This window comes from Peromyscus maniculatus, chromosome 6, assembly GCF_049852395.1.
Source record: "Peromyscus maniculatus bairdii isolate BWxNUB_F1_BW_parent chromosome 6, HU_Pman_BW_mat_3.1, whole genome shotgun sequence".
Lineage (NCBI taxonomy): Eukaryota > Metazoa > Chordata > Mammalia > Rodentia > Cricetidae > Peromyscus > Peromyscus maniculatus.
In genome coordinates, this window is record NC_134857.1 from 86,350,441 (window position 1) to 86,377,656 (window position 27,216).

Consider the following 27,216-nt stretch of genomic DNA (forward strand, 5'->3'; position numbering starts at 1 on the left):
AGATGATGGAGCACTTAAAGGTGTTTCAGTGAAGTCAGAAAACTGACATGGTTTGTTCCAGAGAAGTGTTTGTCATTTTTCCTACCTAAAGATACCCTGAGGCCTGATTGCCCCTGGGCACCTTCCTCTGGAGATAGGAAGCCTAAGTGCTGTATTTGTGGACTCCTGAGATTTGAGATCTAGTATTAGGGAAACTCAGAAATGCTGAAGCTGTGGTTATTTTTGATCTGCCTCACTTAGGTGAATCACCAGAGTGTCAGTCTTCCTCCCTGCCCACTGTATTCTACCATCCCAAAGTAGCTAGTCAAGTTGGAACTTAAACATTTATTCCTCCTTGGTGGTCTAGCCACTCCCTTTAGTTCATGATAAATAACTGATTATATTGGAGCTTAGTGCGGCTGGTTATATACTTCAGAACTTTCCAACTTAAGTTTAGGAAAAAGCACATGAAGTGAGCCCCTTGAAGGAATATGGGCTTCCCTTCTATACTTGCTAGTCATGAGGCTCTGTTGTGATTACCCTTGAGTGAAACACTTGAGAATTTGCAATCATGGTCACCCAGGGCTGGGTGAGAGTATGGGTTTCCAATGCTCTTAAGTTGTGGGGAAAGAATAAAATGGGTAGGTGGAATCACTATGCTGTTCAGAGATAAAGCTTGTGTTTTGTGGTCGCTTAGGGAAGAAGGGCAGGTAGTGCATTTACATGGCCTGTCTCTTGGGCTCAAGGCTGATAGAGGGGGGGAAAACCTTAAAGAAATAAGACTTAAAAATAAGAAAACTATGTTAGAATGGCTAAAATGACACCAAAGAAGAGAGGCAAGTCGGGAGAACTGTTAGTACTTTTCATTATTTAAAAATGAATAGTGGGTGGATAAGAACACTGCTCTTCAGAGAACCTAAGTTTGATTCCCAGGCTCACAACCACCTGTAACACCAGATCAGATACCTCTGGCCTCCAAAGTCACCGTCACTCACATGCACATAAAAATCTTGAAAGTTCCCTTTTAGTTCTGTATTGATAGAAAGTAGTTCACATTGATTGATGCTTGTCACAGATATACGAACCTAGTCAAAGCCACAAGTAATGACAAACATAATATTTGGATGATTGTATATTATAAGCAGAGAAGAATAAAAGACCTGGAAATAATCGGGAATATATGGCTGGAGTTACAGCAGGTCATTCATTGTTTGCAAGTATTTCCAGTCCTGCAAGGCCCAGTGACAGTGAACAATGGGGCATTTTGCTTGTTGAAAAGCATTGTTTTCTTCAGGTTAGTATTACTGTTCAAATGTCTGAACATGAATGAATGCTTTTCCTCAGCCCTGTTATTCATACTTAGAAATCTGTTAGCCTGACCACTGTTGAACTGCTGACCCCTGGCCCACTAAGGTCTGAGACTTGTTCCTAGAGTGGTTAGTTCTTGGGATGTGAAACACTGAAGGTCTGTATAGTCTTAGGTGACATCAGATAATACTGATTCTTTATGTATCTTCATTGTAGAACAGCTGGTCCCTGGTTCTTTAGTGAAGAGCCATGTGGCCATTGCTCGTGGCTTACTGTCATAGCTTCAAAATTACCCAAAGTCAGGGTCAGGAGATGGATCAGTGGGTAGAAGTGCTTGCCATCAAGCCTGATGACCAGAATTCTGGGACCCACATGGTGAAAGGATAGTACTGACTCTGCAAGTCGTCCTCTGCCCACCTATATGCACATAAGTTGAGAAAGTACCCAAACTCAAACTGCTTTGGGCTTCTATATTTTTAGTATATAAGGAAGGACAGGCTATTGGGGAAAAGGCCTTATATTCTAAAACTCATCAACTTCACAGGTCATAACATTGCTGCTGGTATTTGGACAGAAGGTCGTCTTACTTTCTTTGTGTTTTGATAATTATCTGGCTTAGCTTTGAGTCCACCAAGTAAATGTGAATAGAAAAAGACAAGATAACGTGTGTGTGTGTGTGTGTGTGTGTGTGTGTGTGTGTGTGTGTGTGTGTGTTTATGTGTACTATGAAGGCTTAGAGCATGTAAACAAAGTCCATATGTGGGAGAAGCTACAGAGAATTTGTATCTAGTCAGCATGTGTAGTGAGCTGCTTATTGCCAATAGGGATAATACTGGGGGAAAAGTTCAGAAGCAGTAAATTGCTTTTGTTTGGGAAAGGGTAAGCAAGCTCCAGTCTCAAAAATTCTCTCCAGAACTTCATCTCTAGTCTACACAATACTGCTGGAAAGTAAGCAGGGCAAGTAGACCACTGTTGAATATCCAAACACATTTCCTTAATGAAGTTTTTCCATGACTGTTGGGCTTTGGACTTCCTATTGTTGGGCTTTGGACTTCCTATGGAAGCATGGATGTTTTAATCTTACTGTGTGGTAACAGGACAGGGACACCCAAAAGGGGCTAAAGAGGAATGAACTTCTGGAAGGGAGGAATAATTGTTAAGTTACATAGAACACAATACATTAAACATAGGCTACAGTCTTAGCCTATGTTTAATGTGGTCTTCCACTTAACTGTGGAATACTTATAAATGATATTCTTGCTGTTCTTTGTATAAGGAATAGACTGTCAAAATTTAAAAGCTCAGTAAATAGAGTTTAGTCCCTAACGTACGGTTCTGGTGGAAGCCAGCCAGTATCACTGGTTGAAAAGTCACTCATGATAACAGATTTCATTTGCCCCTGTGATGTTAAGAGTGCCAGATTGTAGGCAAGCATCTCATTTTAGAGGCATTGTGCTAAAAGCATTAAGAAATAGTTTCAAATGAAAAATTTCCACTTTGGTGGTAGTTTTCACTTGGGATCTCAGTAATGCAATGAAGATTGTAGCTGAGAATACATTTTATATCTACAAGCTAAATTGGCTTCGGGTTCTGCAGTCTACAATTTGTCAGAAATCATGACATTGACCAGGCTTAGAAACATTAAGCTGGGTGTGCCTGGTTTCCCTGGATGTACATTTTCTCATTCCAAAGGCAGACTGCTTAACTTGTGGATCTGTAGCTATGGAGGTAGTCATGGATCCTTCAGTGAAGAGCTCACATCATCAGTCTGGGCTATGAGGGCATGTTTCAAAAACAAAAAACCAAAGTAAGAAACCTGGAACAATTGCTTAACTTTTAAATCCAGTGTTATAAAAGTCTAAGTAGTACTGGCATGCTCTCAAATGTGTCAGAATAAAAGACAAGGAACATGAGCTGTGAAAACATTGTTTTATGTGATAATGCACATTTTCTAATAAACATTCAATATGAAGATAAAAGGTAAAAGCCTTCATGCTTAACCAGCAGTCATCTTTTATAATAAATACTGGGAAATAGCCTTCACAAGATGAGGTAATTGGCTAGAAAATGCTCATTCAGGTCTACTGTGAAACATGCTCAATACTCTGGAATTTTCTATCATTCATACAACTGATTTTAAATATGCTTCTGCAATTCCTCCACAGTGTCAAAAGTTTTTAGTCAAATGCTTTGATCAAACAAAGGACTTCACATCTGTGTTCCTGCCTTCATCTCCATTAGTCTAATGAAATGAGAGAGGTCATGTTGCTTTGGGGAATTCTTTAGTTACCTAAGTAACATACATTAGTAAATGCCTTTCTCCATAAGCATAGGTAAGCACTAAGGAATATATTCTAAGTGCCAGTGGATGTGTCACATAAGCATTGGCTGGATTTTTTGTTTGTTTTAAAGCAAGAACTGAAGGAATAAGATTGTGAACAAACAGACATTGATTTCAATTTAATCCTTTCTTAATGTGATTATCAACCACTGTACAGAATCAGAGTTGCCAGCTTTTTGGCATGGTCACCCCTGAATTAGACTTGGCTTTCTCAGCATCATAGTCACTCCTGTGGATGTGGAGAAATGAGGTACAGACTGGCAGACAAATTACAATGACAGCTAGTGCTCCTGGGCAACAGTGTGAGTTGAAGGGCGCAAATCTCCTTAAAAGGGCATCTCAGCTGTGCAGGAAGTCTTGAAAGGCAGGAATCACCGTGGAAGAAGGCTCAGAAGTAGACCAACATTTCCTATCAAGGTCTCGAAAGGGAACCAGGAACCCCCCTCCCCCCCTCAGGCCATGGGGAAGAGAGCCTGACAAGACAAAGGCTCCAGAAACCAACTGCAATGCCAATAATTTATAGATCAGGTTGCAAAGTCATAGACCCAATAACAAGAATTAGGGCACGTGACTAGTGACTGGGAAACACAAGCATGGTCATAAGAGTGAAAAAGAACACTAGGAGTCATTAAACCAATGGTGTAAGTTCTTGTTAGTCCTGATTTGTGTTGACTTTGAGTGGCTTGTTGATCTTCTGATTTAGGTTAACAGTAGCCCAAGGAATAGAAGATACATGAAGCATGTAGACAGGACTCAAGGGCCCCAGGGATGACAGAGTGCAGGAAGGGGCCCTGGGGTCTGTTTGATATTAAAGCCCATGCTTCCTCACTGCAAGCATTGTTGCTTTCCGAGAAACACACACACACACACACACACACACACACACACACACACACACACACACACACACACACACATTCCCATTTGTCTTTTGTTTTGATATCTAAGTAAACTACTGCTTTAAAGATTATGAAGTTTCTTGCTTATTTCATTCCATAAATGAAGAGCAGATGTTCAACAGATTTCACCATTGGGCACTATGATTTCTCTGAATCCTCCACTGCATTGAGATCTGCTTAGCCCCTCCTATTAATACATAGGCAGCAACATCTATCTCAGAGAGAGGGCACGCAGTCCGAAACCATCTGAACAGAGAAAGAAGACCGATGGATCAAAGCAACATCTGATGTACAGACTATTTCAGCCTTTGCATTGTTGTTGCATTTTTAAAAATTGGCTCTTGGGTGTCCATAATCATATTCATATTCTTGAGGCTCAGGGCCCATTCTCATGGTTGGCTCATATACTCGCCCAGATGTCTTCTGACGCAAAGTTTCAGGGTTCTTTTTATTTTTCTGAGAAAGTGATGGCTCTATCAGCTCCACTTCCCATGCAGGACAACCAATAGCTGCTGCTGTCCCCTACCATACCAATCTCTCAGACCACAAGGCTTCGTCTCAGCTGATAGTGCAAGGTCAGAGGAAGCAGGGAAGGAACTAGCGCAATAGTTTTCCAGTCTGGTTGTACATTAGACACTGGGTCTGAACTCTCACTCTTCATGTCATGTAGAAAACATGCTGTTTTAGTGTATTTACTCCACCTGTTGACATGAGCTGCCTGGTGAGTGTCCATATTTGAGTTTGAGCATCCTGCTCTTTTGGTCAACTTCCTAATAACATCTGTAATTAATTATCTCTTCAGTTTCTGTTTATTCCTGGGAGGTAAGAATGAACTATTAGCTCAAGGAAAACAGGCTTTCCTTTATGTGTGGAAACTGCAGGGCCTCAGTAACTCATCCATAAAACTTCTAAGTGGTATCACAGAGATTCATACCTTGGCGTGAATCCAAAGCTGAAGCTTTGGAGCTATATGATAACACTCACTGCCTTCTCGATAATCTTTATGGCCATGCTCCATCACGCAGTGTTTTCCCTCCACCTCAGCTGTGGGGAGCTGGATATCAGGAAATGGGGCCAATTGCCAGACAAGGCTCAGGAACACTGCCCTTGTCTTTGTTAAAGCCTGTGGTGAATGCTTGACTCCTGCTAATGTCAGGCCAGGAATATGGCTTTGTTGGCCCTGAGAACCACACATTTCTGAGGTCATTGTGAGGTCATCGTTTCTGGCATGGCATGTATGTGGAGCTGGGCTCTCCCTCTGCTGCACATGGGCCAGCTCCTATTAAAGGGACTTGAGCTCCATTCCCAGAGCTGCCAGACAGCTGAGATGGGGCGACTGCTGCTGTGGGTTGGTGAGTTTGGCAGAGCCTAGCAATGCCACACAGCTCAGGAGATACCAGCTTGTCATTTCTCTGGTGCCCAGTAGAGCAGCCTGGGACTCAGGGATTCTGGATTAGGTACACATGAGATAGACATAATAAAGAATCAGAGGCACTCAGAGGGAAAGGGTCAGGGCATCAGTTCTCCAACCTAATTGTTTTCATACTTGGGCTTCATTTTGGACCAGGTTCTTTAGGATTTCTGAGGCGAGCACTTTGATATGAGTACTTCTGAATTTATTGTCAGAACTGAGAACTACTGGCTGAGAGCCTTAGCTTGGACTTCTATCATTGTCTCTATGCAAAGCATGTACAGGTAGATGTGATGATTAGAAAAGGGGCTTAGACTAGCTCCACTATGTTACCTTTGAAGGAGAGGAACCCAGTGAGTGGTGTGTGTCACTATTTGTGCATCTGCATGTGTGTATGGTGCTGAGCTGGAGGGGGCACTTGCTAACTGCAGGGTGTATGGGCGGAGGGTATGTCACACTGCATGTGTATATGAATTCCTCCCTTTCCTGCAGGGCTTGTTCTTCTGACGAAACACAATGATGGTAAGGAAACCACCTTCTCCCTTCCAAAGCCAGGGGATTCTCTGGCTAGGAGATCTCCATTCAGTGTCTCCTGGACTCCCACCTGTCTTGGCTCCTTGGTCAGAGGTTATTGATCCAATACAATTCAGCACAGGACGCTGGTCACTTGCTGTTTGTATGGCTCAGTACGTGCCAGGATCTAGACCAATAAGGCATTCTTTCTTCTCTTGGGCCTCAGTAGCAAGGGCAAGAGGTCTAGGGACATGTGGCAGAGGTGTTGGTATTTGTAGGAGGGATGGAGGCTGTTACAGTGACCTGGTCTCTTTGGTTGTGCCTTCTCTACCCTCCAGAAGTCGAGTTCCCTCCTTGCCCATGATCTCTGCTAATACTTGCTGTCCTTGCCAGGTACTGCCTACAAGCTGGTGTGTTATTTCACCAACTGGGCTCACAGTCGGCCAGATCCTGCCTCCATCTTGCCCCATGACCTGGACCCCTTTCTTTGTACACACCTGATATTTGCCTTTGCCTCAATGAACAACAATCAGATTGTGGCCAAGAATCTCCAGGATGAGAAAATTCTCTACCCAGAGTTCAACAAACTCAAGGAGAGGTATGGTAGATGTGCGGTTGGGCTTTCAGATTTTATAGCCCGAGGAAAATTAAGCCTATTTCTCTCACTACTCTTAAATTTTCCTGATTTTTTTCTATCCCTACCTTTCTCTCAAATGGGGATCTGAGTGCTTCCAACTTAAGAGCTCTCTATTGCCCAGCTTCCTGAGCTGCTGCTTGCCTCAATGACTGGGTAGTTAATGTTGCCTGTCCCTGGATGTCTTCACACTCCTTTCTCCTGGTAAACTCTGGCTCACCCTTTGAGCACAGTTGTGAGGGATTGATGCTGCTAAAGTGCTTCAGAGAGGTGAGTGGGATGCTTGTCTATGTGTTTGCTGTTGTGTTTTAGTCAAGGGCACAGAGTGAATATTTTTTTACTGTTTTAAACAGTCAAGGGCTCAGTGAATATTTGTTGAGTCGGAAAATGAGTGACAAGAAACATTTTAGACTTTTCGGAAATATTACGGGGTAGTGAAGGAGCTTGGGGCACTTTGTATAGTCTTGGTGTACAGAGCTGTAATGGTCGTTGGATTGATTATTCATCTCTATTTTATGTCTGTGCTCTCCCTCACATACCTTTGCCAATTCTTCTCATGCCTCCTTCTCCATTTCCCTTCGTTTTCCCAATGCACAGAGGAAAGAAGAGCAGTGACTGCAGCTGCTTGTAGAGTAGAGACCTGCTCACCCACTTTCTCCCCCACGTTCCAGGAACAGGGCGCTGAAAACACTGCTGTCCATCGGAGGGTGGAGCTTCGGCACAGCACGGTGAGCGGCTCTGTCACTGTCTTCTCTCTGGGAGGTAGAGTAAGATGGGCTGGAAATGAGAATAATGGTGTGTGTGTGTGTGTGTGTGTGTGTGTGTGTGTGTGTGTGTGTGTGTGCTTGTGTAAAAGCTAACTTGGATACAAAGACAGCAAAGCCCATGTTGATACTTCGTCAAGTGCTGGATTCAAGGGATCCTTTTCCACGGAGGATTACATGAGGGAAAGAGGTTCCTAAAGGTGGTAAGAAAAGGGGCAGGGGACCACGAGAGACAGTATGGTGCACTTAGGACTGACAGTGTGCCACAGTGGCAGAGCACAGTGGTGAACAGGACCAAGACCCTGGGTCTGACCCTTAGCACCGTCTGAAAACACACACACACACACACACACACACACACACACACACACACACACACACACCACACAACAAAAGAAACCAAAACACAAGATACAAAATCATAGGAAAAAATATCAGGGAAAATAGGCATCGGATGTGGAACTTAGGGCGAGAAATGAGTAACAGGTAAAACGGGACACCCACAAATGAGTCTTTAACTCTTTTTGTTGGAGGCAGGGATTTTGTTTCTGAAGAGAGGAGTTATATATATATGACAAGAAGAGTAACCCCCAAACCTCACGGGCCCTGGGCTTTCCCACTCTGCACGGAGCTGGCAGTGATAGAGATGAAGAAGCAGCAAATGCTCCTTTGGCGCCATTGCGGGGACTCACAGATTGCATCCTTCATGAAGTGGCAGCTCTTGGTAGTGTCCCCATCAAGATACAGTAGGGAAATGACAAACCACCTTCATATTCTCAGAAGGACAGCTTCCTCGCTTCCTAGCTAAGGTCTGGGGCAGAGTCTGCCTTCCAGCCTTGGAGGGAGACTTGATAGCCTGGTGTGGTGTAGGATGCTCCTTGTAAGGGACCTCCAGGTGGGATGGAGGATTCCAGGTGTGAGGTATCCGACAACTAGCTCTGTCCAACCCCAGGCCTCGTCTCTGTTCCTTTGACTTGCTGTGAGCCTAAAGCCAAATGAGATGCTACATGTATGTACGTATGCATGTATGTATGTATGCTTGTATTCATGTACATATATATGTATAGATGAGTGATTTCTTGTAAAATGGCTATATTTCAAATTAGTAGGAAAAGAAAGCAAGAGTTACAAGTGTTAAGGAACTTGCCCAGTTTCTTCCAGGTGTCCTCACCCCTCAAGAGGGCCCAGCTAAGTGGTGGCCAATAGACAATGGAATCCAGGTCCATTTATCTCTAAGTCTACTTATTTTATAATCATTTTTTCACAGGATTAATCTGGATTTGCTTAAAGTTCAGCTCTGATAAGCAATAATTACTTCTAAGTGTTTTGCTATGGAAAAACAAACAAACAAAAATATCAAAAAAGCCGGAGAATGAGAGAGCCAGGGGTGGGAATTCTTCTTGAAAGCACTTCGCCTCTTGTGCCAACTTCAGCTGCTGTATGGGAGACCTCGCTAGGGCCTCCGAGGACACCGGTTTTGAAGACAATGTTCTTTGCCTTACCCTGGACTTCCTGCAGGTTCACCACTATGCTGTCCACACTTGCCAGCCGTGAAGAGTTTGTTGATTCAGTTGTATTCTTCCTGAGAACACATGGCTTTGATGGGCTTGATCTCTTCTTCTTGTACCCTGGACTACGAGGCAGCCCCATGCATGACCGGTGGAATTTTCTCTTCTTAATTGAAGTAAGGCCAACAAGCAAATGGTTCTCTCTCTCTCTCTCTCTCTCTCTCTCTCTCTCTCTCTCTCTCTCTCTCTCTCTCTCTCTCTCTCTCTCTCAAGGTTTACTTATTTATTTGAAGATTTTTCCATTTTACATACTGCCCATTTTCCCCTCTCTCTCCTTCTCCTACTCCCCCCAACTCTCCCCATCCCACTCCCACCCACCCCTCATAGGGGGTAAGGCCCTCCCTTGGGTACTCAACACAGGCTGGCTTGATGAATCTTGGTCCTATTGCCAAGGGACTCACAATCACTTCAAGCTGCACAATCGTCACCCTCATTTAGAGGGCCTAGTGCAGATGGTTCTACTTTTCATTTGGGGTGAGTGAATGTCAGAGAGGTAACACAAGTTTGGGTCAGGGGAAAGGAACCGACTCTTCTTCGACTGGCATTCATTCTCTGGAGATGCTGGGTCACACTGCTGTGGAGCAGTTGCCCATGGCTGTTTCTGTCTCTATCTGGATCTTGCCCCAGCTCTGTAGCTAAGGGACACTTTCTCTCTGAAGCTTTCTGGCCCTTTTCAGGAAGTGTCAGTCTGCATTCTGTGTCCCTAGCCTGCTTTTCTTCCCTCTGTTAACTCAAGTACCATGTTGGTATGTTGTCTGACTTTCACATAGTCTTGGGCAGAACCCATGTTCTCTTTCTGTCCCAAGTCTGGCTTAAAGAGCTTAAACAATTTCTGGATGATGCTTTTCTCCCCTGACTTTTTTTTTTTTTTTGTGTGTGTGTGTGTGTGTGTGTGTGTGTGTGTGTGTGTGTGTGTGTGTGTGTGTGTGTGTGTCTTTCTTCCTAGGAGCTCCAGTTTGCTTTTGAGAAGGAGGCACTGTTCACCCAGCGCCCAAAGCTGCTGCTGTCGGCTGCTGTCTCTGGCATCGCACACATCATTCAAACATCTTATGATGTGCACCTTTTAGGAAGGTGAGTGGATGTTGCTCCAGAGTGGCTAAAGCTCTGTCTGAGCCTCCATTTGCTGTTCCCATGTGGGTGAGGTTCTGGGGGAGTTGAGGAGTAGTGTGAGGAGCTAGCGAGGTGAGCACTGGAGTGGTATCTTACTCATCCCTGGAGTTCTATTTAAAAACTCAGAACTGGCTTTTGTACTGATGGCTTATGACACCATTACCACAGGCAGAGTTTAGGGCCCATTCCTGGAACTCATAGGTAGAGAATGCCGTGGGCCTGGCCCCTTCCTCCCCTGAGCACAGGAATAGGCATATACAATGCAATAGATGATAGTGGCAGATGGCAGGTGAGTAACAAGTGATGCCACAGAAAACAACACAGTAAATGCCCAGTCGTGCTCACATTCCAGAGTAGATCTTGTTGCAGAAGTTAAAAAGCAGACAAAAATAGATAGGTCATAATTCTTTCTAGACATGCTGGCTCTGAACCAGTGTTCTTGACTCACAATCAAGTACTAAAGATGAAGAAAGCAAGGTTCATGCAGAGAAAGAGAAGGACACAATGTCCCTGTGTAATCATATGAGAGAAAGGTGTTTTCATGTGGGAGGAAAAGAGAGACCCAACAAGGGAGAAAGCTTATTAGTGTTCCTTGTGTTGCCAGGTTACAGTGAGAGAGGTCTGCCTTTACCTAACTGGGTGACTTTTAAAAATTTAATATGAGTTTCTAATTATTTAACTTTCAAATGTATAAAGTTGGTTGGATAGGGCATTTAATTTTTTTTTTTTTAGATGCTGGTGCTCTTTATGGGGATTTTGTTTCATTGACCTAATACAAAGAATAGATGAGCATAAACAGACAAGTTTCTCTCTACACCATTTTGAATTCTTCTTATAAGGAATAGTTTGCTTTTGCTACTTATTGGTTAAACAATCCATAATTTCCATTTGAGACATTTTTGTATAATATTTCTTTTTCACTCATCTGTAAATGGATCCACAACAGGCATAGCCCTGGAAGAGTGGTGTATGAGCCTCAGTGAACCAGAAATAGTGCTGAGAACTTTGGCCCACATGACCTCGACTCTCTTCAATGACCCGACACGTGTTAGTAATATCATCTTCGTTGTGTGGCTTGGGAAACTTTGCTTCAAAAGGATAGTAACTTACCTAATGTCACACTGTCAGACAAGAATGGATGGGTGTTTGGGACTGAACTTCACTGCTCCTCACCATTTCATGCAGGCCTCCCCTTGACAGGACTCTGCCTGTGGAGATCATTTTCAAAGTAAAAATGATGCAGAAAAAAAAATAGCCATCTATTAAAAATTATTCCTTTGTCATCTCCTGTTTCTTGTCATGACCGCAATGGAGGCAAGCATCAGTTGTTTGAAATATTCAATAACAATCCCTTGGATGGTAGTTCTAATTTTAGCATCCTGCGAACTCAGTTTCTTCAGGCAATGAATAATTTGCATGGAAAGTTTACTTCTGAGCAAGACGTTAGAGTTGAAACCAAGGACATTTGGAACAGCTTCATAGGAGAAGCTGGTCTGAGAACTGTATTAAACTTGCTAAAAATCTAACATTGATGGCACACTATTGATTATGTGCTTAATCTTTTTATAGTTTTCAAGTGTCTATTAAATTCTACTTCAGCACAATAACCATTTATACCTCCATAGTGATAATGACAAGGCAATAATTTTTAGAAGCATGTTGGAATCCTATTTTATTCTTAGCAATAACCTTTGCCACCTCTAGGTCATTCTCCTTCCAAGATTTCTGAAAATATTGAAAACTGTGACATGAAGGGGGGCAGACACAGAGCTGTTCTATCCACTGCTCTTTTTCATAATTTAGGGTTTATTCTCAATGTGATTTCACTAATTACTGAAGACGTCCTGTCATATCTCACTCTGATCCACTCAAACACAACTTTGTCATAATTCTTGGTGACTTCTTTGGATCAAAACTTGGCAGGCGTGTCAGCTACCTTTCTCACTGCTGGGACGAAATACCTGACACATGTGAGTTAGGAGGGGAAAGAATTTATTTTGACTGACAGTTTGAAGGTGCAGCCCACCTTGACAGGGAAGTTCTGGAGGCAGCATCTGTAAGTGACTAGCTGCACTGGGTTATCCATCATGGAGCTGAAAGAAATGAAGGCTGGTGCTCAGCGTGGTTCCTTTTTACTTAGTTCATGACCCCGGCCCATTGGAACAGTGCAACTCACATTTAAGGTAGTCTTCCTGTAGTGGGTCCCTGGTCCTCCTATGACCTTGAGGTATTAGCCCCTAGGGGTGGTACCGGTACCTACTACATCCTTCCCACCTCAGGTGGCCTGTCTAGAAAATGTCTGCATATACATCCAGAGATCTATGTCCTAGGCAATTCTAGATTCTGTCAAGTTGACAGTGTAGCAAAGTAGTAAATATTTTAAGCTTTGCAGTCCAAGAGATGTAGCCAAATATAGATTTCAGGTACTTACATCACACTGAAGAACCCTCTCCTGCCCCTCTCTACCCACACCATTTGCCAGGGTACCACTATGGTCATGGAACTCTGTGGTGGTAATCTAATTGTACTGAAATGTGATTTTGATTGTATGTTAATAAAGTTACCCGGGGGTCAGAGCTATTAGAGCCATAGCAAGAGTGTGGCAGTGGTGGCACACGCCTTTAATCCCATAGATCTCTGTGTGTTCAGGGATACAGCCAGCATTGGAGACATATGCCTTTAAGACCTGGGGGGCTGTACATATAGACAGTGACAAGGCAGTCACGTGTTTGGGTTTACAACCAATGAGAAGGCAGAATGACTATGAAAAAATGACTTACACACAGGAAATAGCTCTCTTTTGGGAAGCTGGGACACCACAGGAGGAAGGGTGAGATTTTAGCTCTGAGCTCTGACCTCTCGGCTTTCTCTTTTACATTGGTTCTGTGTTTCTTATTTAATAAGACGGTTGGTTACATCTACAGAAATCTTAAGCTCTTAGCATGTGCTCTCTTCCCAGGAATCTGCCACAGCTTGAGCAGGTGGCCAGAGGAAGTGATCGGACTCATATAAGCATTGATCCAGGGCTGAAGTTACACAGCCGGCCACCTCGGTTGCAATAGCAGAGTCTATGGGTAGGAAGGGAGGAACATGAGTCATGAGATGAGAACATCACTGTTCTTTTTATTTTTTATTTTTTAATTTTACATATCAGCCACGGATTCCCCTGTCCTCACTCCCCCCCCCCATCACTTCCCTCCCCCCATTCCCATCTCCTCCAGGGCAAGAACTCTACTGGGGATTCACCCCAGCCTGGTAGATTCAGTTGAGGAAGGTCGAGTCTCCTCCTCTCTTCACCCAGGCTGAGCAAAGTGTCCCAGCACAGGCCCCAGGCTCCAAAAAGCCAACTCATGCACTAAGGACAGGTCCCGGTCCCACTGCCTGGGGGCCTCCCAAATAGTTCAAGCTAATCGACTGTCTAACTTATCCAGAGGGCCTGATCCAGTTGGTGGCTGCTCAGCTATTGGTTCATAGTTCATGTGTTTCCACTAGTTTGGCTATTTGTCCCTGTGCTTTTTCCAATCATGGTCTCAACAACTCTTGCTCATTCAATCCATCCTCTTGATCACAGATTGGACTCCCCGAGCTCCACCTGGGGCCTGGCCGTGGATCTCTGCATCTGCTTCCATCAGTCATTGCATGAGAGTTCTACTATGACAGTTAGGGTGTTTGGCCATCCGATCACCAGAGTAGGTCAGTTTGGGCTTTCTTTCGACCATTGCCAGTAGTCTAATGTGGAGGTATCTTTGTGGATTTCTGGAGACCTCTCTAGCACTTTGCTTCTTCCTATTACCATGGGGTCTTCATTTATCATATGGTCTCTCTTTCCTTTTTCTCCCTCTCAGTTCTTGATCCAGCTGGGATCTCCCACTCCCCTAAGCTCTCTTTCCCATGACCCTTGCCCTTCATTACCCCCCTTCACATCCAGTTTGCTCATGTAGATCTCATCCATTTCTCTGTCATTGGGCGTTCCCTGTGTCTTTCTTAGGGTCCTCTTTACTAGGTAGGCTCCCTGGAGTTGTGAGTAGCTGTCTAGTCATCCTTTGTTTTACATCTAGCATCCACCTATGAGTGAGTACATACCATGTATGTCTTTCTGAGTCTGGGTTATCTCACTCAGGATGATTTTTTCTAGATCCATTTATTTACCTGCAAACCTCATGATGTCATTGTTTTTCTCTGCTGAGTAGTATTCCATTGTGTATATGTACCACATTTTATTTATCCATTCTTCAGGTGAAGGGCATCTAGGTTGTTTCCAGGTTCTGGCTATTACAAACAACGCTGCTGTGAACATAGCTGAGCATGTGCCCTTGTGGTATGATTGAGCATTCTTTGGGTATATGCCCAAAAGTGGTATAGCTGGGTCTTGGGGGAGATTGATTCCCAATTTTCTAAGAAAGTGCCATATTGATTTCCAAAGTGGTGGTACAAGCTTGCATTTCCACCAACAGTGGAGGAGAGTTCCTCTTGCTCCACATCCTCTCCAGCATAAGCTGTCTTCAGTGTTTTTGATCTTAGCCATTCTGATGGGTGTGAGGTGGTATCTCAGAGTTGTTTTGATTTGCATTTCCCTGATGATTAGGGATGTTGAACAATTCTTTAAATGTCTTTCAGCCATTTGAGCTTCTTCTGTTGAGAATTCTCTTTTTAGCTCTATAGCCCTTTTCTTAATTGGATTGTTGGGCATTTTGATGTCTAATTTCTTGAGTTCTTTATATATTTTGGATATCAGTCCTCTGTCAGATGTGGGGTTGGTGAAGACCTTTTCCCATTCTGTAGGCTGTCGCTTTGTCTTGTTGACCGTGTCCTTTGCTCTACAAAAGCTTCTCAGTTTCAAGAGGCCCCATTGATTGTTTCTCCCAGTGTCAGTGCTACTGGTGTTATATTTAGGAAGTGATCTCCTATGCCAGTGCATTCAAGACTACTTCCTACTTTCTCTTCTAGCAGGTTCAGAGTAACTGGATTTATATTGAGGTCTTTGATCCACTTGGAATTAAGTTTTATGCACGGTGACAGATATGGATCTATTTGTAGCATTCTACATGTTGACATCCAGTTATGCCAGCACCATTTGTTGAAGATGCTTTCTTTTTTCCATTGTACACTTTTGGCTTCTTTGTCAAAAATTATATGTTCATAGGTGTGCAGATTAATGTCAGGGTCTTCACTTCAATTCCATTGGTCCACACGTCGGGTTTTTTTTTTTATTTATTTTTTTATTTTATTTTACAATACTATTCAGTTCTAAATAACAGCCACAGATTTCCTTGTTCTCCCCCTTCCTGCCCCCTTCCCCTTCCACCCAGCCCACCCCCCTTTCCCACCACCTCCAGATCAAGGCCACCCCGCCCCCCCCCCCTCCCCGAGGACTGAGATCGACCTGATAGACTCAGTCCAGGCAGGTCCAGTCCCCTCCTCCCAGATTGAGCCAAGCTCCCTGTATAAGTCCCAGGTTTCAAACAGCTATCTCATGCAGCGAGCCCAGGACCTGGTACCACTGCCTAGATACCTCCCAAATAGATCAAGCCAATCAACTGTCTCACCTATTCAGAGGGCTTGATCTAGTTGGGGGGCCCTCAGCCTTTGGTTCATAGTTCATGTGTTTCCATTTGTTTGGCTATTTGTCCCTGTGCTTTATCCAACCTTGGTTTCAACAATTCTCGCTCATATAAACCCTCCTCTTTCTCACTAATTAGACTCCCAGCGCTCCACCCGGGGCCTAGCCGTGGATGTCTGCATCCAGATTCCTCAGTCCTTGGATGGGGTTTCTGGCACAACTATTAGGGTGTTTGGCCATCCCATCACCAGAGTAGGTCAGTCCTGGCTGTCTCTCGGCCATTGCCAGCAGTCTTTTGTGGGGGTATCTTTGTAGATTTCTGTGGGCCTCTTTAGCACTTTGTTTCTTCCTTTTCTCATGTGGTCTTCATTTACCATGGTCTCCTATTCCTTGTTCTCCCTCTCTGTTCTTGATCCAGGTGGGATCTACCGCTCTCTTTCCTTCGACCCTCGCCATTCATTGCTCCCACTCATGTCCAGGCTGTTCATGTAGATCTCATCCATTTCTCTGTCATTGGGTGATCCCCGTGTCTTGCCGGTGGTGGTGGCGGCAGCGCACGCCAGTAGGATTTGCTGAAGGAGGCGGAGGCAGGAGGATCACGAGTTCGAGGCCAGCCTGGGCTACACATTTTTTTTTTTTTTCGAGACAGGGTTTCTCTGTGTAGCTTTGCGCCTTTCCTGGAACTCACTTGGTAGCCCAGGCTGGCCTGGAACTCACAAAGATCCGCCTGGCTCTGCCTCCCAAGTGCTGGGATTAAAGGCGTGCACCACCACCGCCCGGCCACATGTCGGTTTTTTTTTTTTTTTTTGCCAGTGCCAAACTATTTTTATTACTGTAGCTCTATAGTAGAGCTTGAAGTCAGGGATCATAATGCCTCCAGAGGTTGTTTTATTGTACAGGATTGTTTTGGCTATCCTGGGTTTTTTGTTTTTCCATATGAAGTTGAATATTGTTCTTTCCAGGTCTGTGAAGAATTGTGTTGGGATTTTGATGGGGATTGCATTGAATATGTAGATTGCTTTTGGTAAGATGGCCATTTTTACTATGTCAATCCTGCCTATCCATGAGCATGGGAGATCTTTCCATTTTCTGACATCTTCTTCAATTTCTTTTTTCAGGGACTTAAAGTTCTTGTCAAACAGGTCCTTCACTTGCTTAGTTAGAGTTACCTCAAGGTATTTTATATCATTTGTGGCTATTGTAAAGGGTGATGTATTTCTGATATCTTTCTCAGCCTGTTTGTCAATTGTATATAGGAGGGCTACTGGTTTTTTTTTTTTTGAGTTAATCTTGTATCCTGCTACATTGCTGAAGGTGTTTATAAGCTGTATGAGTTCTGTGGTTGAATTTTTGGGGTCACTTATATATACTATCATGTCATCTGCAAATAGCAAAAGCTTGACTTCTTCCTTTCCAATTTGTATCCCCTTAATCTCCTTATGTTGTCTTATTGCTCTGGCTAGAACTTCAAGTACTCTATTGAATAAGTATGGGGAGAGTGGACAGCCTTGCCTCATTCCTGATTTTAGTGGAATTGCTTTGAGTTTCTCTCCATTTAATTTGATGTTGGCTGTTGGCTTGCTGTAAATTGCCTTTATTATGTTTAGGTATGTTCCCTGTATTCCTGATCTCTCCAAGACCTTTATAATGAAGGGGTGTTGGATTTTGTCAAATGCCTTTTCAGCATCTAGTGAGATGATTATGTGGTTTTTTTCTTTGAGTTTGTTTATATGGTGTACTATATTGACAGACTTTCGTATGTTTAACCACCCTTGTATCCCTGGGATGAAGCCTACTTGATCATGGTGGATATTTGTTTTGATGTATTCTTGGAGTCTGTTTGCCAGTATTTTATTGAGTATTTTTGCATTAATGTTCATGATGGAGATTGGTCTGTAGTTCTCTTTCTTTGTTGCATCTTTGTTTGGCTTGGGAATCAGGGTAATTGTAGCCTCATAGAAGGAGTTTGGTAATGTTCCTTCTGTTTCTATTGTGTAGAATAATTTAAAGAGTATTGGTATTAACTATTCTTTGAAGATCTGGTAGAATTCTGCACTGTCCTGGTCTTTTTTTTGGTTGGGAGACTTAATGACTAATTCTATTTCCTTAGGAGTTATTGGACTATTTAAATAGTTTATCTGGTTTTGATTTAACTTAGGTATGTGGTACCTATTCAGAAAATTATCTATTTCTTTTAGATTTTCCAGTTTTGTGGAGTAGAGGTTTTTGAAGTATGACCTGATGATTCTCTGGATTTCCTCAGTGTTAGTTGTTATCTCTCTCTTTTCATTTCTGATTTTGTTAATTTGGATGCTCTCTCTCTGCCTTTTGGTTAGTTTGTATAAGGGCTTGTCTATCTTGTTGATTTTCTCAAAGAACCAACTCTTTGTTTCATTAATTCTTTGTATTTTTCTCTTTGTTTCTTTTTTATTGATTTCAGCTCTCAATTTGATTATTCTCTGGAGTCTATTCCTCCTGAGAGACTTTGCTTCTTCTTGTTTAGAGCTTTCAGGTGTGCTGTTAAGTCACTAGTATGAGATTTCTCCAACTTCTTTATGTGGGCATTTAGTGCTATGAATTTTCCTCTTAGCACTGCTTTCATAATGTCCCATTATGGTGATTTTTTTATTTGTACTAAAGTGTGATTTGTATGTTAATAAATAAAGTTGTCTGGGGGTCAGAGCTAATAGCAAGCCATCGCTGAAGCTGCACGGTGGTGGTGCACGCCTTTAATCCCAGCACTTGATAGGCAGAGCTAGGTAGATCTCTGTGTGTTCAAGGATACAGCCAGCATGGAGACACATGCCTTTAATCTCAATACCAACCATAGAAGACCTGGAGGTCTGTACAGACAGGTAGTGACAAGGCAGTCATATAGTTGGGTTTACAATCAATGAGAAGGCAGAACAGAAAGTCTTTATAAAGACAAACACACAGGAAGTAGCTCTCTTTCGAAGAGGTAGGACCACTGCAAGAGGAAGGGTAAGGTTTTTAGCTCTTAGCTATTGCTCTGACCTCTAGGCTTTCTTCTTTGCATTGGTTCTGTGTTTCTTATTGAATAAGACTGTTACTTCTACATCCCATAAGTTTAGGTATGTGGTATATTCAGGTATGTGGTATATATAGGTATATGAAATATTCATATTTTCATTGATCTCTAGGAAGTCTTTAATTTCTTTCTTTATTTCTTCCTTGACACACTGTTGATTCATTTGAGCATTATTCAGTTTCCATGAGATTGTAGGTTTTCTGTAGTTTTTGTTGTTGTTGAAATCTAACTTGAAACCACAGTGGTCTGATAGAACACAGGAGATTATTCCAATTGTTTTGTATCTGTTGAGATTTGCTTTGTGGCCAAGTATGTGGTCGATTTAGAGAAGGTTCTATGGGGTGCTGAGAAGAAGGTATATTCTTTTTTGTTAGGATGGAATGTTCTGTAGATATCGATTAAGTCCATTTGAGTTATAACATCAGTTAATCCCTTTATTTCTCCGTTAAATTTCGAGTTGGCAGATCTGTCCACTGGTGAGAGTGTGGTGTTGAAGTCTCCCACTATTAATGTGTGGGGTTTTATATGTGATTTAAGCTTTAGTAATGTTTCTTTTACATAAGTGGGTACCCTTGTATTTGGGGCATAAATGTTCAGAATTGAAACTTCATTTTGGTGGATCTTTCCTGTGATTAGTATGTAATGCCCTTCTTGATCTCTTTTGATTGATTTTAGTTTGAAATCTATTTTGTTGGATATTAGGATGGTTATACCAGCTTGCTTCTTAAGACCATTTGATTGAAAAGACTTTTCCCAGCCTTTTATTCTTAGGTAGTGTCTATCTTTGAATTTGAGGTGTGTTTCTTGTATGCAGCAGAAAGATGGGTCCTGCTTTCATATCCATTCTGTTAGTCTGTGTCTTTTTATAGGTGAATTAAGTCTATTGATATTAAGGGATATTAATGGCCAGTGATTGTTCATTCCTGTTATTTTTTGTTGGTAGTGTGTGTGTACTTCTCTTCTTTGGGGTTTACTGCTGTGGCTTTATCTATTGCCTGTGTTTTCGAGGGTGTATCTGACTTCCTTAGGTTGGAATTTTCCTTCTAGTGCTTTCTGTAGGGCTGGGTTTGTGAATAAGTATTGTTTAAATCTGTTTTTTTTATTGGAATATCTTGTTCACTCTGTCTATGGTGATTGAAAGTTTTGCTGGGTATATTAGTCTAGGCTGGCATTCATGGTCTCTTAGTGTCTGCATTACATCTGTCCAGGTCCTTCTGGCTTTAAAGTCTCCATTGAAAATCAGGTGTTATTCTGATGGGTTTGCCTTTATAAGTCACTTGGCCTTTTTCCTTTTCTGCTTTTAATATTCTTTCTTTATTCTGTATGTTTAGTTGTTTAATTATTATGTGGCAAGGGGATTTTTGGGGGTCTAGTCTGTTTGGTGTTCTATAGGCTTCTTGTATCTTCATAGGCATTTCCTTCTTTAAGTTGGGAAAGTTTTCTTCTATGATCTTGTTGAATATATTTTCTGTGCCTTTGAGTTGGTATTCTTCTCCTTCCTCTATCCCTATTATTCTTAGGTTTGGTCTTTTCATGGTGTCCCAGATTTCTTGGACATTTTGTGTTATAATTTTTTTGGCATTGGTATTTTCTTTGACTGATGAATCCATTTCCTCTATTGTATCCTCTACACCAGAGATCCTCTCTTCCATGTCTTGTATTCTGTTGGTTATGCTTGCATGTTTGTTTCCTGTTCATTTACTAGATTTTCTATTTCCATCATTCCCTCTTTGTGTCTTCTTCATTGTTTCTATTTCCCTTTTCAGGTCTTGGACTGTTTCCCTTACCCGTTTCATTGCTTTTTCATGGTTTTCTTTAAGGGATTTATTGTTTTCTTTAATTTTTTTTATTTGTCTTTTCCTCTAGTTCTTTATAGATTTCTTCCCATTTTTGTTTGACTTTTTCTCATTTTCTTTATTGATTTCCTCTACTTTTTTGTTTATCTTTTCCTCAATTTCATTTTTCATTTTTTCTTGAAAGGCCTCTAGCATCTTCATGATGCTATTCTTAAGGTTGATTTCTTTTGCTTCTTCCACCTTGTGATGTTCAGGTCTTACTGTTGGAGGAGGGCTAGGTTCTGTTGATGCTGTATTGCTATTTATGTTGTTGCATGTACTTCTGTCTTGACATCTGCCTATCTTCTCATCTAATAGGTATAAGAGGTGCCTGTGTCTGAGTGAGTTGCCGTTGGTCCACTCTGTGTTTTTTGTGTCTGTGTCTCAGGGAACCCTTCTGGGTCTAATCTTATCTCTTGGTCTGATTGGAGCAGGCAACTTCTGTGTCTCAGTGAACTGCTCTTCTGTGACTCACGGATTCTTTCTTGTTCTTATCAGGGTTCTTGGTCCAGTCAGAGCTGACAGATTCTGCGTTTCAGGAAGCCTCTCTTGGTCCAATGAGAGGTGGTGAATTTTACTTCTCAGAAAGCCACTCTTGATCTAATCAGGGTTGGCAGATTCCTTGTCTCCTGAGTTTACTCTTGGTCCAATGATGGCTCTTTGTCTAATGAGAGCTCTCTCTTTCTCTGGGCTAGATGGGAGCTCTCTGGGCTGGGTAGGAGTTCTCTGTGCTGAATTGGAGCTCTCTGGGCTGGATGGGAGCTCTCTAGACCATATGGGAGCTCTGGTTCCAATAGGAGGGGGGGTTGGTCTCCAAGTCTCAGGAAGTGGCAGGGGTCTTGGGCAGATGGGTGTGGGTATAGGGCATGTAGATTGTAGTGTCTGCTGGGGGGTCTTGGAGAAGGGGAACCTTCCCAAGGGAGCCCTGCCCACTGGCTGGCAACTGGGGTCAGGTTTGCCGGTCCTCCCTGGGAATGGCTTGAGGCCCAGGATTGGGACCTAGGGGCAGGCCTCCCTGTGTATCGGATATGGCATTTTAACGTGTCTGTAATCACAGCATGAGGGAGGTAGAAGAAGGAGGACCATGAATTTGAGATTAGCATGTTTGCATAGTCAGTTCTAGATCAGCATGGGTTATATAATGAGACACTGTCATGAAAGACAGACAGACAGATAGACAGGCAGACAGACAGAGAGGGAGAGACTATCACATTCACCAGATTAATTTAGAGAACCAGTGTAAATCCTTACATTCTGGCATGATAACATTTGGTCGTCATGATTATGAAAGCCTTCTGGAAGAGTGGGTGTCAGTGGTTCTTTGACACGCACCTCTTGTACTCTTGGGGGGCAGCAATGAGGCTCGATTCACGACAGTTTATTCAGACCTCTGCCAGCACTCTGTCAGGCCTGTATGTATTCATTTTCTTGTCTGAGCTCTTTCTACCTCCACACATACTCTCAGGATGCACAGAGCTTGATGCACAGCTATCCCTAGCCAGCAATTCATTCCATCTCAAAGTGACTAGGTTAGCATGGGCAGGTCCCCAAGAGCAAGAAACTTTGATGGCCAGCTTACAGTTATTTAGCTGAACAGTGCTGTGAGGATCCGAATTGAGTATTTAGTTGGTCTGACATTTATATCTCCCCCTCTGTTCCTTACAGACGTCTGGATTTCATTAATGTATTGTCTTATGACTTACATGGAAGTTGGGAAAAGTTTACAGGACACAACAGTCCTCTGTTCTCCCTTCCTGATGACTCCAAATCTTCGGTGAGGAAAGGAAAAGTCTCAGGTGGTCCAAATTTCCATCCTTGAGCCCAGGCAATTGATGAGATTGTCTTCTTTCTACTCACAGGCCTATGCTATGGATTACTGGAGAAAACTTGGGGCACCTGCAGATAAACTTATCATGGGCTTCCCTGCCTATGGACGTACCTTTCAACTCCTTGAAGAATCTAAGAACGGATTGCAGGCTGCCTCAACGGGACCAGCATCTCCTGGGTATTACACCAAGCAGGCTGGCTTCCTGGCTTACTATGAGGTGATGGGATTAGAGACCTCTGTCTAGTAGCTGGGGCTCCTCCCTCACGCTGGAGCAAGGGCTAGTGCAAGAGCCATGGTGGGTGAGAGCTAGAGACAGGCCAAAGAGACAGTTTTTTTTCCAGACAAGGAGATTCAGTGAAATATTTTTCCTTTGGGGTTGTGGAGTCCTTTGTGAGAGATAAGAGGCCACGGAGAACATGAATGGAAAGGAAAAAAAGTAAAGAATCTTAAATTTTACATAGGTAATTCAGACTTGGTCAATGGCCTAAAAAAATGCTGGCCTTTTAGATGTTGACATCTGCAGTACAACTTGAACACCCATATGCCTCTGCCATATTCAGTTTCTAGCACAATGCTGGGGTTGAGATGGGCACTCAAGAGCATGGTGGGTGGTAACAAGTTCACACTGCCTTCAAGACCTTTAGAGGTACTAGAAGTTCAGGTGCTAGTTGGATAGCTACCTAGATGGTTCTGAGCTCTAATAAACACCAGAGAGATGTGTTTATGAAGACAACAAACAGATTTAGTCCTGGTCACATTTGTGGTGCTGATGTTATTTACCCAAACCCTGACTTTGTTTCTGGTGAATGTCAATCACTTTTCTACTTTTTTTTTTCTTTTTTTTTTTGTAAACCATGGATGCTAGAGGAAGGGCCATGTAACAGAAGGGACATAGTATGCAGAGGCAGTCCTCTGTGAACAGTTTTCTCCCTTCCTCTTTGGTTTGTCATCTCAGGCCCTGGTGACAGGCTTTTCCTGGACCCTTTCTGCTGAGACAAGAAGCAACTGAGTCTTCTGTACTTCTCTTTAAGGCATTTCATGGAACTTACATGTGTTCTCCTGGCAGGTTTGTTCCTTTATCCAGAGAGCAGAACAGCGCTGGATTGATTATCAGTATGTCCCATATGTCTATAAGGGGAAGGAGTGGGTTGCCTACGATGACACCATCAGCTTCACTTACAAGGTGAGACACTTGCTCTTTCCTGTTCCAGTACTCAGGTTCTCATTAGCTTAGATGGGACTCTCCTTAATACTGTGTGTGTGTGTGTGTGTGTGTGTGTGTGTGTGTGTGTGTGCATGTGCATATATGTGCAGACATGGTTCATATTACACTAAGCATCCATGAATATTCCTGATAGGTGGCAGGGATGAGGTGACTTTGACTGCTTTAAATACTTTGCACAATACGTGGAATCATATAGATTTTATCATTTTTCTTTTGTCTGATTATTTTGCTTAGTGTAGTATCTTCCAAAACTCATTCATGTTGTAGTGTGTAGGCATTCTTTTGGCCCTAAAATATTGGAAATATTTTTCTTGAATGAGGTGATCAAGGAAGATAAGAGTCATATAAAATTGTTCAGATTCCACTAATGAGAAATAGAGGCTAGAGTCTAATGCAGATGATTATCACAAACACCCTCCTTCATTGCCTTCTACAGGTTTGCTCATCTTTGTTGTCTTTCCCTGTACTCAGACAGGAGAGTGGTTAGAAACTGACTTTTGCTTTTGCAGGCAACATTTGTGAAAACAGAACATTTTGGGGGTGCCATGGTGTGGACACTGGATATGGACGACGCCAGGGGCCTTTTCTGTGGCAATGGCCCTTTCCCCCTTGTCCATATATTGAATGAGCTCTTGGTGCAGGCAGGTGAGTAGCTAGGACCTGGAAGCCAGGGTTGTAAGTGGCAGAACCAGACACTGGTGGGTCCGTTCTGCTGGGTCTAACTTCTTTGACTTGACGTTGAATGAAGAGAGCAAACTTTACTGTCAACCAAATTTGACCTGTTTGAGCTTCCTTTGCCTCATCTGAAAATGAAATTGTTCTAGACACAGGGCATTGTGAAGAATAAATGAGATATTGGATGAACAGCATACTTTTTCATAGTTAGCATTCATTTCTGTTTTTTCCTTCTCATATCTTGGGCAAGGGACCAGAGAAGGTGTACACACACACACACACACACACACACACACACACACACACACACACACGCATCTGTTGATATTAGCGGCTACACTGGCAGTTAGGAAATCGTATGTAAGAGCTGAATTCCGTTAGAGATTCAGGACTGGAGCTCAGCCAGGCCAAGCACTTACATGAGCTCTAATCTAATGGCTTACCACTTGCTGTCTAGAGTCTCCAGGCCTCAGCTTTGTTTCTGACACCTCCTCCACTATGGCATACTGACAGCTTCTTTTTGAGGTGGCACAACGAATTAGGCCTTGAACAATAGGTCTGGCTAGAGGTATCCAGGGAGGTTAAAGTGAGGGTTTAAACATGGGGACCTAAGAGCCTTCCTTGAATTAGTCACTAGAAACTCAGCAAATCCACAGACGGCCCTCAGTTTAGGTCTATGCTAACACTTTAGTGTAAGGGAACAGAGCTTCAGTGTGGTGGAATTTTTGTCTTCTTTGGGGAGTAAACCATGAAATCTTTCACTGCTGGATTTTTGGATCAAATTCTTCAGCTTTGGAGTGGCTTTAGCACTGTTGGGAATTAATAAGAAAGGAAAGAAGAGGTAGAAACCTTACTATTTTTTTCTGATGATTTTTCTCCAGAGTCCAAACCAACCCCTTTGCCACAATTTTGGTTTACATCGCCTGTGAATTCCTCAAGACCTGGCTCTGAGAGTCTGCCTGTGACAGAGGGGTTCACCACTGATACTGTAAAGATTTTGCCCCCAGGAGAAGCTATGGCCACTGAAGTCCACAGAAAGTATGAAAATGTGACTACAATCTCTAATGGTGGATTCGTGACCCCTGAGGGAACATCTCCTGAAGCACATGTGGTAGCTCTAGAGAGTAGCACTATGGCTCCTGAGGCAAAAACCACAACCTCACTAGACCTTCCATCTGAGACCACTACTGAGAAGACAGTGACAGCCCAGACACAGACAACTAGGGAAGAGACCATGGCCACAGTGGGTAATCAGTCTGTGACCCCTGGGGCGGAGACCACGGCCACAGTGGGTAATCAGTCTGTGACCCCTGGGGCGGAGACCACGGTCACAGTGGGTAATCAGTCTGTGACCCCTGGGGCGGAGACCACGGCCACAGTGGGTAATCAGTCTGTGACCCCTGGGGCGGAGACCACAGCCACAGTGGGTAATCAGTCTGTGACCCCTGGGGCAGAGACCACGGCCACAGTGGGTAATCAGTCTGTGACCCCTGGGGCAGAGACCACAGTCACAGTGGATAATCAGTCTGTGATCCCTGGGGTGGAGACCATGGCCACAGTGGGTAATCAGTCTGTGACTCCTGGGGCGGAGACCACGGTCACAGTGGATAATCAGTCTGTGATCCCTGGGGTGGAGACCACGGCCACAGTGGGTAATCAGTCTGTGATCCCTAGGGAGGAGACCATGGCCACAGTGGGTAAGCAGTTTGTGACCCCTCAGGAGGAGACCACAGCTACAGTGGGTAATCAGTTTGTGATCCCTTGGCCAGAGACCACAGACACAGTGGATAATCAGTCTGTGATCCCTGGGGAGGAGACCACGGCCACAGTGGGTAATCAGTTTGTGACCCCTGGGGTAGAGACCACAGACACAGTGGGTAATCAGTTTGTGATCCCTTGGCCAGAGACCACAGACACAGTGGGTAATCAGCCTGTGACTCCTGGAGGGATGGATACAACTCTTGTCTATCTTCAGACTATGACTCCCAGTGAGAAGGGAACTTTGAGGAAGAAGGCTGTGGTCCTTGAAAAGATCACTGTTTCTCCTAGAGAGATGTCCATTGCCCCTAATGGGCAGAGCACAGCTCTAAAGTGGGAGAGATTGATTACTGAAGTGGAGACTTACCCCCAGAATGGATGAATTGGTCTTCATGTAGCATTGGAGAACAGAATGCTGTCCTCCAGCACTGTTGTCCTGTTCCCAGGATACGCTCCTTTCTCTTTTGAAAATGGCTTCACTCTTACTGATGGAAACCACTGCTTTGTCAACACCATAGCCCTTCTAACAAATCTCTGTCTTACAAAAAGAACACCCAGAACACTCTGTTACAGATCAAAGATCATGAGCTCCATTAGGTGGCAAATCCCTGGGGAAAACCCTTGTTTTTTTCTTCTATGTGATATGACAGAAGTCATCTCATGCTGCCACCCATGAACCATTTGTGGGGCAAAGCTGGCACCAAGGCCACCATGGGGCAGTCTCCTTTTTGTCTAATAAACTGGAAGCATGAGAATCTT

The 27,216-nt window shown here is 43.3% G+C and overlaps 1 protein-coding gene across 3 annotated transcripts; it reads left to right on the top strand.

Moving 5' to 3' along the window:
• Positions 1-60: 60 nt before the first annotated feature.
• Positions 61-27,216, top strand: Ovgp1 (oviductal glycoprotein 1). 3 transcript variants are annotated; one of them, XM_076574765.1, is made up of 12 exons: positions 61-5,879; positions 6,431-6,460; positions 6,845-7,049; positions 7,210-7,355; positions 7,683-7,813; positions 9,368-9,533; positions 10,364-10,488; positions 22,637-22,745; positions 22,831-23,016; positions 23,866-23,982; positions 24,534-24,669; positions 25,581-27,216. In XM_076574765.1, exons 6-12 carry the CDS (start codon positions 9,378-9,380, stop codon positions 26,837-26,839), a joined length of 2,088 nt encoding a protein of 695 aa, XP_076430880.1. In that variant the 5' UTR covers positions 61-5,879; positions 6,431-6,460; positions 6,845-7,049; positions 7,210-7,355; positions 7,683-7,813; positions 9,368-9,377; the 3' UTR covers positions 26,840-27,216. The 3 variants fall into 3 exon arrangements, with proteins under 3 accessions (XP_076430880.1, XP_076430879.1, XP_042135590.2); XM_076574764.1 differs by lacking the exon at positions 7,210-7,355; XM_042279656.2 differs by lacking the exon at positions 7,210-7,355 and having other exon boundaries at positions 7,757-7,813.